At 52.6% G+C, this 14,007-nt stretch overlaps 1 protein-coding gene across 2 annotated transcripts in view; it reads left to right on the top strand.

Annotated features, from left to right (window-relative positions):
- PARVA (parvin alpha) overlaps positions 1 to 14,007 on the top strand; it is an 85,040-nt gene that overhangs the window by 54,822 nt on the left and 16,211 nt on the right. For both annotated transcript variants that reach the window (XM_063946413.1, XM_063946414.1), the window contains exons 2-6: positions 1,243 to 1,332; positions 6,592 to 6,662; positions 7,224 to 7,326; positions 9,114 to 9,254; positions 12,636 to 12,751. In XM_063946413.1, coding sequence (XP_063802483.1) covers positions 1,243 to 1,332; positions 6,592 to 6,662; positions 7,224 to 7,326; positions 9,114 to 9,254; positions 12,636 to 12,751 — 521 coding nt within the window. The remainder of the gene's footprint in view (positions 1 to 1,242; positions 1,333 to 6,591; positions 6,663 to 7,223; positions 7,327 to 9,113; positions 9,255 to 12,635; positions 12,752 to 14,007) is intronic.

Here is a 14,007-nt window from a genome sequence, read left to right as displayed (position 1 = left end):
CCCTTTGCCGAATAGTGATCTACGCATAACATTGTAACTCAGTGAAAGGATTTTAGAGAGTCCCCGGTTCCCAAATGGCTCATTACGTTTATCTCAGTCTGTGGTTGCGATTCGATGTCTCATCTTATGCATTGCGGGCAATAATAAAATAAGCTTTGAACGTATAGATCTTTGTGTAATTTCATTATGACAGCGCGACGCAATGTTCCTCTGTCTGGGCCGCAGCCAGGATCAGCCGCGCACGTCTAATGTGCTTCTGCGGTTTGATAATTGCCCCTAATCCTCCCGTGCTCCGTGTAAGACGTCCCCTGGTTCCGAGCCAGCGTGAAGGATCAGGTCCGGTATCTGTGGACGCTCTGTGTGTGTAACAACCGCCTGTGCTCCGCGTTGGGTTCTGTCCCCGTCCCACGTACTGGGGACATGTGGTGGGGTGGCTCGGGAAAGCAGACAGGTTTGTACAGCAGTTTGCTATTTACTTGGCAGGGAATCAGCAGATAATGGAACGGGAAAGATGTTCTTGTACAGAATAATTTCCTGAAAATACTTTCAATTAAATGACAAGGTCTCCTGTTCTGTGAGGGAGCAGACACAGGATGGGAAACCCAAAGGAAATGGATTGGAACGTTTGTATATTATGGAAGGACACATCCGTGGTGAGGACTCATGTTTTGCACATACTCTCCCCCCACCGACGCTGGCCGGCCACACTGCGGCAGCCGGCCTGGTATTATTTCAGGCGTTGGGATCTTTATTAGCCACGTTGGTAAATCTTGTCTCAGAATGACGGTGGGTGGGTGATATGTGGTATCTTCTTATTGCGCCAACGGGCCCCAGTCACACCGGAGGTGGTCCGAGTCAGGTAGACGTCTGGCTTCGATCTGGTCAGATTTGTCCACTTGGTCCTGTCATGGGAGTCATTTCTCTGTAGATGGCTTCTGGTAGCCCAACCGTTGGCCTGGGACCCCTTGTCATGATTGCTCCATGTGTCCCCAGTTTGTAAGACGACAGGGAGAATAGGGCCACGAGGTAACACGGAAACCTTTGTCCCATAGAAGGAGGGTTGGTAAGCACACCCCGGGGTAATTCTTACCCAGTGCTGTCAGTGAGGCAGCTACAATGCTACATCCGCCTGAACCTGTATCAGGGCCACTACCTAGACATCACCGACCACTCACAATGTACTATACTGTCCACGTGTCCTTGTAGGAATATTAACCACTATTAATGCTGTTGTTTTTTCAGTGTCGGATCTCCAAGAGGAAGGCATCAATGCAATCAATCTACCGCTTAATCCCATTCCTTTTGAGTTGGACCCGGAGGACACCATGCTCGGTAAGCTATAGTGGAGTCAGCGCAGCGCGGACCCAGGGGACACCATGCTCGGTTAGGTATAGTCACGTCAGTGCAGCGCGGACTCAGGGGACACCATGCTCGGTAAGGTATAGTCACGTCAGTGCAGCGCGGACCCAGGGGACACCATGCTCAGTAAGGTATAGTCAGTGCTGCGCGGACCCAGGGGACACCATGCTCGGTAAGGTATAGTCATGTCAGTGCAGCGCGGACCCAGGGGACACCATGCTCGGTAAGGTATAGTCACGTCAGCGCAGCGCGGACTCGGGGGACACCATGCTCGGTAAGGTATAGTCACGTAAGGTAAGGTATAGTCAGTGCAGCGCGGACCCAGGGGACACCATGCTCGGTAAGGTATAGTCACGTCAGTGCAGCGTGGACCCAGGGGACACCATGCTTGGTAAGGTATAGTCACATCAGTGCAGCGCGGACCCAGGGGACACCATGCTCGGTAAGGTATAGTCACATCAGTGCAGCGCGGACCCAGGGGACACCATGCTCGGTAAGGTATAGTCACATCAGTGGAGCGCGGACCCAGGGGACACCATGCTCGGTAAGGTATAGTCACATCAGTGCAGCGCGGACTCAGGGGACACCATGCTCGGTAAGGTTTAGTCACGTCAGTGCAGCGTGGACTCGGGACACCATGCTCGGTAAGGTATAGTCACGTCAGTGCAGCGCGGACTCAGGGGACACCATGCTCGGTAAGTTATAGTCACGTCAGCGCAGCGTGGACTCAGGGGACACCATGCTCGGTAAGGTGTAGTCAGCACAGCGTGGACTCAGGACACCATGCTCGGTAAGGTATAGTCACGTCAGCGCAGCGCAGACTCGGGACACCATGCTCGGTAAGGTATAGTCACGTCAGTACAGCGCGGACCCAGGGGACACCATGCTCGGTAAGGTATAGTCACGTTAGCGCAGCACGGACTCAGGGGACACCATGCTCGGTAAGGTATATTCACGTCAGCGCAGCGCGGACTCAGGGGACACCATGCTCGGTAAGGTATATTCACATCAGCGCAGCACGGACTCAGGGGACACCATGCTCGGTAAGGTATAGTCACGTCAGCGCAGCGCGGACTCAGGGGACACCATGCTCGGTAAGGTATAGTTGTGTCAGCGCGGACTCAGGGGACACCATGCTCAGTAAGGTATATTCACGTCAGCGCAGCGTGGACTCGGGGACACCATGCTCGGTAAGGTATATTCACGTCAGCGCAGCACGGACTCAGGGGACACCATGCTCAGTAAGGTATAGTCGTGTCAGCGCGGACTCAGGGGACACCATGCTCAGTAAGGTATATTCACGTCAGCGCAGCGCGGACTCAGGGAACACCATGCTCGGTAAGGTATAGTCACGTCAGTGCAGCGCGGACTCAGGGGACACCATGCTCGGTAAGGTATATTCACGTCAGCGCGGACTCAGAGGACACCATGCTCGGTAAGGTATATTCACGTCAGCGCGGACTCAGGGGACACCATGCTCGGTAAGGTATATTCACGTCAGCGCGGACTCAGGGGACACCATGCTCGGTAAGGTATATTCACGTCAGCGCAGCGCGAACTCTGGGGACACCATGCTCGGTAATGTATAGTCACGTCAGCGTAGGAGCGGACTCAGGGGACACCATGCTCGGTAAGGTGTAGTCACGTCAGCGCAGCACGGACTCAGGGGACACCATGCTCAGTAAGGTATAGTCGTGTCAGCGCGGACTCAGGGGACACCATGCTCAGTAAGGTATATTCACGTCAGCGCAGCGCGGACTCAGGGAACACCATGCTCGGTAAGGTATAGTCACGTCAGTGCAGCGCGGACTCAGGGGACACCATGCTCGGTGAGGTATATTCACGTCAGCGCGGACTCAGAGGACACCATGCTCGGTAAGGTATATTCACGTCAGCGCGGACTCAGGGGACACCATGCTCGGTAAGGTATATTCACGTCAGCGCGGACTCAGGGGACACCATGCTCGGTAAGGTATATTCACGTCAGCGCAGCGCGAACTCTGGGGACACCATGCTCGGTAAGGTATAGTCACGTCAGCGTAGGAGCGGACTCAGGGGACACCATGCTCGGTAAGGTGTAGTCACGTCAGTGCAGCGCGGACTCAGGGGACACCATACTCGGTAAGGTATAGTCACGTCAGCGCAGCGCGGACTCAGGGGACACCATGCTCGGTATGGTATATTCACGTCAGCGCAGCACGGACTCAGGGGACACCATGCTCGGTAAGGTATAGTCACGTCAGCGCAGCGCGGACTCAGGGGACACCATGCTCGGTAAGGTATAGTTGTGTCAGCGCGGACTCAGGGGACACCATGCTCAGTAAGGTATGTTCACGTCAGCGCAGCACGTACTCAGGGGACACCATGCTCGGTAAGGTATAGTCACGTCAGTGCAGCGCGGACTCAGGGGACACCATGCTCGGTAAGGTATATTCACGTCAGCGTAGGAGCGGACTCAGGGGACACCATGCTCGGTAAGGTATAGTCACGTCAGTACAACGTGGACCCAGGGGACACGATGCTCTGTAAGGTTTAGTCACGTCAGTACAGCGCAGACTCAGGGGACACCATGCTCGGTAAGGTATAGTCGTGTCAGCGCGGACTCAGGGGACACCATGCTCGGAAAGGTATAGTCACGTCAGTGCAGCGTGGACCCAGGGGACACCATGCTTGGTAAGGTGTAGTCAGTGCAGCGCGGACCCAGGGGACACCATGCTCAGTAAGGTATAGTCACATCAGTGCAGCGCGGACTCAGGGAACACCATGCTCGGTAAGGTGTAGTCACGTCAGTGCAGCGCGGACTCAGGGGACACCATGCTCGGCAAGGTATAGTCACATAAGTGCAGCGTTGACCCAGGGGACACCATGCCCGGTAAGGTTTAGTCACGTCAGTGCATCGCGGACTCAGGGGACACCGTGCTCGGTAAGGTATAGTCACGTCAGTGCAGCACGGACTCGGGATACCATGCTCGGTAAGGTATAGTCACGTCAGTGCAGCGCGGACTCAGGGGACACCATGCTCGGTAAGTTATAGTCAGCGCAGCGCGGACTCAGGGGACACCATGCTCGGTAAGGTGTAGTCAGCACAGCGCGGACTCGGGACACCATGCTCGGTAAGGTATATTCACGTCAGCGTAGGAGCGGACTCAGGGGACACCATGCTCGGTAAGGTATAGTCACGTCAGTACAACGTGGACCCAGGGGACACGATGCTCTGTAAGGTTTAGTCACGTCAGTACAGCGCAGACTCAGGGGACACCATGCTCGGTAAGGTATAGTCGTGTCAGCGCGGACTCAGGGGACACCATGCTCGGTAAGGTATAGTCACGTCAGTGCAGCGTGGACCCAGGGGACACCATGCTTGGTAAGGTGTAGTCAGTGCAGCGCGGACCCAGGGGACACCATGCTCAGTAAGGTATAGTCACATCAGTGCAGCGCGGACTCAGGGAACACCATGCTCGGTAAGGTGTAGTCACGTCAGTGCAGCGCGGACTCAGGGGACACCATGCTCGGCAAGGTATAGTCACATAAGTGCAGCGTTGACCCAGGGGACACCATGCCCGGTAAGGTTTAGTCACGTCAGTGCATCGCGGACTCAGGGGACACCGTGCTCGGTAAGGTATAGTCACGTCAGTGCAGCACGGACTCGGGATACCATGCTCGGTAAGGTATAGTCACGTCAGTGCAGCGCGGACTCAGGGGACACCATGCTCGGTAAGTTATAGTCAGCGCAGCGCGGACTCAGGGGACACCATGCTCGGTAAGGTGTAGTCAGCACAGCGCGGACTCGGGACACCATGCTCGGTAAGGTGTAGTCACGTCAGTGCAGCGCGGACTCAGGGGACACCATGCTCGGTAAGGTATAGTCACGTCAGCGCAGCGCGGACTCGGGACACCATGCTCGGTAAGGTATAGTCACGTCAGTACAGCGCGGACCCAGGGGACACCATGCTCGGTAAGGTTTAGTCACATCAGTGCAGCGCGGACTCGGGACACCATGCTCGGGAAGGTATAGTCACGTCAGCGCAGCGCGGACTCAGGGGACACCATGCTCGGTAAGGTATATTCACGTCAGCGCAGCGTGGACTCAGGGGACACCATGCTCGGTAAGGTATATTTATTCACGTCAGCGCGGACTCAGGGGACACCATGCTCGGTAAGGTATAGTCACGTCAGTGCAGCGCGGACTCGGGACACCATGCTCGGTAAGGTATATTCACGTCAGCGCAGCGCGAACTCAGGGGACACCATGCTCGGTAAGGTATAGTCACATCAGCGTAGGAGCGGACTCAGGGGACACCATGCTCGGTAAGGTATAGTCACGTCAGTACAACGCGGACACAGGGGACACGATGCCCTGTAAGGTTTAGTCACGTCAGTACAGCGCAGACTCAGGGGACACCATGCTCGGTAAGGTATAGTCGTGTCAGCGCGGACTCAGGGGACACCATGCTCAGTAAGGTATATTCACGTCAGCGCAGCGCGGACTCAGGGGACACCATGCTCGGTAAGGTATATTCACATCAGCGCAGCACGGACTCAGGGGACACCATGCTCGGTAAGGTATAGTCACGTCAGCGCAGCGCGGACTCAGGGGACACCATACTTGGTAAGGTATAGTCGTGTCAGCGCGGACTCAGGGGACACCATGCTCAGTAAGGTATATTCATGTCAGCGCAGCGCGGACTCAGGGGACACTATGCTCGGTAAGGTATAGTCACGTCAGTGCAGCGCGGACTCAGGGGACACCATGCTCGGTAAGGTATATTCACGTCAGCGCGGACTCAGGGGACACCATGCTCGGCAAGGTATAGTCACGTCAGCGCAGCGCGGACTCGGGACACCATGCTCGGTAAGGTATATTCACGTCAGCGCAGCGCGAACTCAGGGGACACCATGCTCGGTAAGGTATAGTCACGTCAGTACAACGCGGACCCAGGGGACACGATGCTCGGTAAGGTTTAGTCACGTCAGTACAGCGCAGACTCAGGGGACACCATGCTCGGTAAGGTATAGTCGTGTCAGCGCGGACTCAGGGGACACCATGCTCGGTAAGGTTTAGTCACGTCAGTACAGCGCGGACTCGGGGGACACCATGCTCGGTAAGGTATAGTCACGTCAGTGCAGCGCGGACTCAGGGGACACCATGCTCGGCAAGGTATAGTCATGTCAGCGTAGGGCTATCTGGTGTATTCCAGAACTGCCATTAAAAATCTTTCTTTTGTTTTCCAGAGGAGAATGAAGTGAGGACCATGATTGACCCCTTTTCCAGGAGCGACCCCAGATTACAGGAGCTCATGAAGGTAATTCCTCCGATGTTCTGTATTATGCAAGTAGAACGTGAACAGGGGCCTCACGGTGATGTAAGAAACGTAATGTGGAACCCGCACCGCCACCTACAGCAAGACGCAATGACTCTCCATAGAGGCTCAATATCTGTAATCTTGTAATTCATGCCATGGTCTGCTATATACAGTACTGTCAAGTAGATATCCTCTTCGTACAGCCCTTTGCATTAAGCAGCAATGACTGAAGAGCAGTTACTTGTACAGAGAGCTTTGTCACAGTCCTTTGTGTAGTCCCTCTGTACTCGGCTGCACATGTAACATCCCCTGTAGAGTGCAGACAATGATTAGAGTGCAGACCATACGTCTATCTCCGCAAATATACACACGTAACGTACACACTATTCACAGGTGTGCAGCGTAATATAATGTCTTTGTGCTGCTGTCTGTATAGAGAAGACGATCTGTCATTATAGTGCAAAGTGTTTATTTGCTGTGTAGCTGGAAAAGGAATTCTCCATTTGAATGCATGCCGCGAGTCCTTTATGTGGTGCCGCTAATCTGTGTCTTTCTGGCCAGGTTCTGATTGACTGGATAAATGATGTTCTAGTGGGAGAGAGAATCATAGTGAAGGACCTTGCGGAGGACCTGTACGACGGGCAGGTTCTGCAGAAACTTTTCGGTAAGTGAGTGGGGAGAGAGCGTAAGTCAGGGACAGCCGAGTGAGAAGGTCTGGGGCGTATATTAGTCTAATAATCACTGGCGTATGGAGTACTGCGCGGCATTGCGATGCGGAGTATTCCCACTGCTTGTGTTACACACTGCGGCCACATCCTGCACAATCTGCTGCTATGGGAAATAGTTTCTGTTCATCTGTCGGTTTTATCACGTGTCATAGACAATGTCACTCTGTATCTGCATCAGTATACAGGCACCTTATATACTGCGTCAGCATCTATACGTTTTGTGTCGGTATCAGTAGAGGCACATTATATGTTGTGTTGGCGTCAGTAGAATCCCATTATGCAATATGTATTGGCGTCAGTAGAGGCACATTATACAATGTGTGTCGGTGTCAGTAGAGGCACGTTATGCAATGTGTGTCGGCATCAGTAGAGGCACGTTATGCAATGTGTGTCGCATCAGTAGAGGCACGTTTTGCAATGTATGTCAGCGTCAGAGCCATGTTATGCAGTGTGTGTCGGCGTCAGTAGAGGCACATTATGCATCGTGCGTCAGCAGAGACACATTACGCAATGTGTGTCGGCGTTAGTAGAGGCACATTATGCAATGCGTGTCGGCGTTAGTAGAGGCACATTATGCATTGTGCGTTGGCGTCAGTAGAGGCACATTATGCATTGTGCGTCGGCGTCAGTAGAGGCACATTACGCAATGTATGTCGGCATCAGTAGAGGCACATTATGCAGTGTGTCGGCATCAGTAAAGGCACATTATGCATTGTGCGTCGGCGTCAGTAGAGGCACATTATGCAATGTGCGTCGACGTCGGTAAATGCACATTATGCAATGTGCGTCGACGTCAGTAGAGGCACATTATACAATCTGTGTCAGCGTCAGTGGAGGCACATTGGGCCTGATTCAGATTTGGAAGCAAGGCAGAAAAAGCTGCAATTTACATCCCAAAGGGAGAAAGTGTGCCGCCCCAAATCAGTGCTTTTTCTATGGGGGGAAAAAGGCAACTTTGACGCATTTTTCCTCAACAACCTGGCCACTTATGGAAGTCCTGCGACCTTATTGCACATCTACATCACACTCTCTATGGAATGACACCTGAACCAGCAAAACCGGTGTTGTCATTGCGGAGTAGTTACTCTTACAAAACAATTGCTTAGACGATTAAATATATAGATTTTAGCCTTCCCCGTATGTAATCTGTCTCTGTGTTAATATAACGTATGACGATATACCGGTACTTCGGCACGGCAACCTTTGTGTGACCTAGACTACAAATGTGTCTCTGGAGACCTAGGCTTCATGTTTCATCTCGTATTTTCTCCGTATAAATATAATATCCTTCCATGCTTGTGCTAGAACTTAGTGACCTCGTCTGCGGTTAATATGAAGCTCATTGATTTCCAATGCAGTATCTCAGCCAGTGATGGCGTTAGAAGATACATCTCCGCTCACAGCCTCTCTCCCGGGACCCCTGTATATTCTGCTCATCCTTTTTCATCTATGTGTCATCGAGGCGTACGCTCCGACAGATTTCCGTATTGCCGGCGCCTCCACCCTCTGCGTTATAGCAGTTTCATGTACAACCAGTAGACTCCCCTGGTTTTATCATTGCCCTGCACGGATTGCGTCATGCAGGTGCGTCTTAGTGAACACGAGGACACACACGTCTTTCAGACACTGCTACTCCAGTCTGTTAGGGTGCAGCATTTAGCACGTCTCTGTATAGTATCATGCATGCCCTGGAGGAAACTGATTTTCTTGTTGCCGAATGCAGAGAAGCTGGAAGGGGAGAAGCTGAACGTCGCTGAAGTCACACAGTCGGAAATTGCCCAGAAACAAAAACTGCAGACAGTGCTGGAAAAGATCAACGAGACCCTGAAGCTGCCGCCTAGAAACATCAAGTGGAACGTGGATTGTGAGTTCATCCTACACTAACAACTGGCAACTGCATTAACAGTATCTAATTATCGATCTACTGCAAGTCACTGCAATCTGCCTGTAATCTCCTGCTCAAGCTTCAGAAACACACTGTAGCTGTCCATTTGCCTCTTTAACAGTGAATAACTGAACTTCTTTGACAACATCTGTCACCATGGGGACAGTCTGTGCTGCCACAGATGCAGAGTGAGATAAGTTATTCACTACCTATCTTCTGCCTTGTGCAGAAGAGACCACGTGACACGGAATCTCCCGCTATCCAGGCTTATTCTCTGCATTACAGCATAGCCGAGAATGAGTCCGATCTGCAGAACGGAGCTGACGGCGACAGCAACAGTGTTTTCCTGAAGGGTAAACAGGAGATTTCAAGCAGAAAGCCTGTGTCATAGATCAGTTGTCCTAGTTAGGGAGTCCAATCCCGGGATCGGGATCGGCGGGATCCCGGGATTTGGGCCCAAAAATGCCGGGATTTGAATCCCGGGATTGGAGCCTCCAATCCTGGGATTCACAGGATTAGAGTGCGCATGCGCAGTTTTGCCGGACAGCGCTGAGCACTACAGCACAGCGCTGCCCGGCTGTCAACGAGATAGATACAGCAGCCGCTGGCGGCATTTTAAATGTAGCGCCGGCCACCAGCCAATCAGAGCTGGCAGACCGGCAGCCAATCAGGGAAGCGGCAGCCGCCGCGGCTCCTGATTGGCTGCCAGTTCTGACTGGCTGGCGGCCAGCGTACATTTGAAATGCCGCCAGCGTGGTCAGTGTGTGTCCATGGCTGGTGCCCGCGGCCCAGGATTGTATGTATAGACAATATATATTCATGACCTGTTTGTGAGCTTAATACTGGGAAAGTCTATCATGTATTGCTGGTGTGTGATGGAATTATTGGCTGGTGCCCGCAGCCCATTAATTAGTAAGTGTTGTCGTTACACCCACACTCCCTCACTGCTCCAGACATCCTCCCTCCCTCTCTGCTCCTGAAATCCTCCCTGCTCACTACACCCACCCTCCCTTCCTGCTCCTTACATGCTCCATACACACCCACCCTCCCGCTGCTCCCAACAACCACCCTCCCTTCCTGCTCACTACACCCTCCCTCCCTTCCTGCTCCTTACATGCCCCATACACCCACCCTCCCGCTGCTCCCAACAACCACCCTCCCTCCCTGCTCGCTACACCCACCCTCACTTCCTGCTGCTTACATGCTCCATACACCCACCCTCCCGCTGCTCCCAACAACCACCCTCCCTTCCTGCTCACTACACCCACCCTCCCGCTGCTCCCAACACCAACCCTCCCTTCCTGCTCACTACACCCACCCTCCCTTCCTGCTCACTACACCCACCCTCCCTTCCTGCTCCTTACATGCTCCATACACACCCACCCTCCCGTTGCTCCCAACAACCAACCTCCCTTCCTGCTCCTGAAATCCTCCCTGCTCACTAAACCCACCCTCCCTTCCTGCTCCTTACATGCTCCATACACTCCCACCCTCCCGCTGCTCCCAACAACCACCCTCCCTTCCTGCTCACTACACCCACCCTCCCTTCCTGCTCCTTACATGCCCCATACACCCACCCTCCCGCTGCTCCCAACAACCACCCTCCCTCCCTGCTCGCTACACCCACCCTCACTTCCTGCTGCTTACATGCTCCATACACCCACCCTCCCGCTGCTCCCAACAACCACCCTCCCTTCCTGCTCACTACACCCACCCTCCCGCTGCTCCCAACACCAACCCTCCCTTCCTGCTCACTACACCCACCCTCCCTTCCTGCTCCTTACATGCTCCATACACACCCACCCTCCCGCTGCTCCCAACAACCACCCTCCCTTCCTGCTCACTACACCCACCCTCCCTTCCTGCTCCTTACATGCTCCATACACACCCACCCTCCCTTCCTGCTCCCTACACCCACCCTCCATTCCTGCTCCTTAAATGCTCCATACACACCCACCCTCCCGCTGCTCCGAACAACCACCCTCCCTTCCTGCTCACTACACCCACCCTCCCTTCCTGCTCCTTACATGCTCCATACACACCCACCCTCCCGCTGCTCCCAACACCACCCTCCCTTCCTGCTCACTACACCCACCCTCCCGCTGCTCCCAACACCCACCCTCCCGCTGCTCCCAACACCACCCTCCCTTCCTGCTCCCTACACCCACCCTCCTTTCCTGCTCCTTACATGCTCCATACACACCCACCCTCCCACTGCTCTGAACAACCACCCTCCCTTCCTGCTCACTACACCCACCCTCCCTTCCTGCTCAGTACACCCACCCTCCCTTCCTGCTCACTACACCCACCCTCCCTTCCTGCTCCTTACATGCTCCATACACACCCACCCTCCCGCTGCTCCCAACAACCACCCTCCCTTCCTGCTCCCTACACCCACCCTCCTTTTCTGCTCCTTACATGCTCCCTACACCCAACCTTCACCCCTCGCTGCCCTCCAGATATACTCTCCCTGCTCCCTACACTGATCCCTACTGCAATCCCGAGATCCCGGGATTGAGCATTTTTCAATCCCGAATCTCGGGATTGAAAAAATGCCAAGGATTGGCCTCCCTAGTCCTAGTACCCGGTGTAATGACTGTAGTTGGGCAAGTTGGCCTTTACATTGAAACTTAGCTCTGTATGGCGTAGTCTTATATTATTTTTTTATTTAAAAATGAAAAATGACATTTAAAATATATATAATTAAAATGTTCCCATCACGCAGTACCGCTAAGTGACCATAGTACCACCAGTAGTGTTGCTGTAACACTGGCTTTTCCTGTTCAGTGTTGAATCTCTGTGATTGAGCAGAATGCAGATAGATATAAGCTAATAGATGCATCCGTGTAATACATGTTTAACGGCACATTAAGTTACAGCGTCATTTAAAGGTCAGTGTAACTTTGAGCTTCACTCATATATCCTGCCCAAACCCCACCGTACGCTGCAGCTGTGCAATATTCTGGGGCCGCAGCCTGTTGCCACGCAGCGGAGCGCCTACTGCGCGCTGATCATAGGAGGTAGCAATGGAACAATCCATCAGGTTATGGCGCAGTGTGAGCGCTGCCATCGTCCTGTAATAAGATTCATTTGAGAAGTTTCTAATAATAAGTACATGGGTTGTTAAGAACAGGCCCGGCCATCCTGTGTCTCTCCAGCTGTTGAGAAACTACAAATCCCAGCATGCATGCTACAGTATTACTTTTAGGTAATGCTAGAACTATGGCAGGGCATGCTGGGATGTGTAGTTTCACAACAGCTGGAGAGCCACAGGTTGGCCAGGCCGGGTTTAGAATCTGTAACCAGTTGTATCTTGGAAGCCTGAAATGTCCAAGCCTCTGCGTTCCTTGTATGTTCCAGCTGTTCACGCTAAATCCGTGGTCGCCATCCTCCATCTCCTGGTCGCATTATCCCAGTATTTCCGGGCTCCTATTCGGCTTCCGGATCATGTCTCCATACAGGTGGTTGTCGTGCAGGTAAGACGCGATTCATATTCTGACTTTTTGTAATACAGTCCATATGTGGTTTTTATGGCCTAGGAACCGGTTTGTGAGTTTTGGATCTGATATCTTACTTGGGTTCTAGTGTGAGGACTGTATAGTATGGATTTATGTACAATACATATGGTCCTGGGACTTGATGTTATGTCCTCTCTACTGACAGTGATGCCCTGAAGTAAAACAGCTGAAATGATAAAGCTTAGCATGGCAGTTAGGCTTGCTGTGTCATTGTAGACATAATATAGCATGTGGACAGATTTTATGTGTGTTATTTCTCAGTACAATACTCGGCTTATCATACTGTATACTGCCTGGAATGGGTAGTTTAAGAGTTATATCTGGGCCCTGGGCTTTAGGGTATACAATGCGATAAAATATTGGGTGGACTCAATGTTTAGGGGTAAGAATTGAATAATAATTTTTCTCATACGTCCTAGAGGATGCTGGGGATGCTTCAAGAACCATGGGGTATAGATGGGATCCGCAGGAGACATGGGCACTTTAAGACTTTAAATGGGTGTGAACTGGCTCCTCCCTCTATGCACCTCCTCCAGACTCCAGTTAGATTCTGTGACCAGGGAGACTGGTCACAAACAGGGGAACTCTACTGAGTTTCTCTGAAAAAAACAGTAGATTTGGTGCTATTATCTATATATAAAAGCGCTAGCAGGTCTGAGGCATTGTATGTAAAGCTTCAGTACCGGGATAGGCGCTGGGTTGTGAGCTGGCAAACTCCCTCTGTGTCTTTCTAACAGGCTTTGCTGTGGGTCTGTCCCCTATAGCCCAGTGTGATTGTAGGTGTCGGTACGTCTGTGTCGACATGTCTGAGGCTGAGTGCTCTTCCCAGGAGGAAGCCGGAGTGGGGACAGAACAGGAGGTGGGAGTGACCATGTCGGCACCGCCAACTGCTGAGTGGGTAAATATGTTAAGTGTTCTGAATGCAAATGTGGCTCGGTTGACTAAGAGATTAGATAAATCTGAGTCTAAGAACCAGACATGGAGGAAATCCATGGAAGATGCATTGTCACAAGCTCAGACCCCTTCGGGGTCACAGAAACGTGCATTTACCTAGATAGCAGATACAGATACCGACACGGACTCTGATTCCAGTGTCGACTATAGTGATGCCAGATTAAATCCTAAACTGGCTAAGAGCATTCAGTACATGATTGTGGCGATAAAAGAAGTGTTGCATATAACAGAGGACCCTGCTGTTCCTGATACTAGGGTCT

Source organism: Pseudophryne corroboree, chromosome 11 (genome assembly GCF_028390025.1).
Source record: "Pseudophryne corroboree isolate aPseCor3 chromosome 11, aPseCor3.hap2, whole genome shotgun sequence".
Classification (NCBI taxonomy): Eukaryota; Metazoa; Chordata; class Amphibia; order Anura; family Myobatrachidae; genus Pseudophryne; species Pseudophryne corroboree.
The sequence above is the reverse complement of the archived record's forward strand: the minus strand, read 5'-3'. Positions and strand labels throughout refer to the sequence as shown.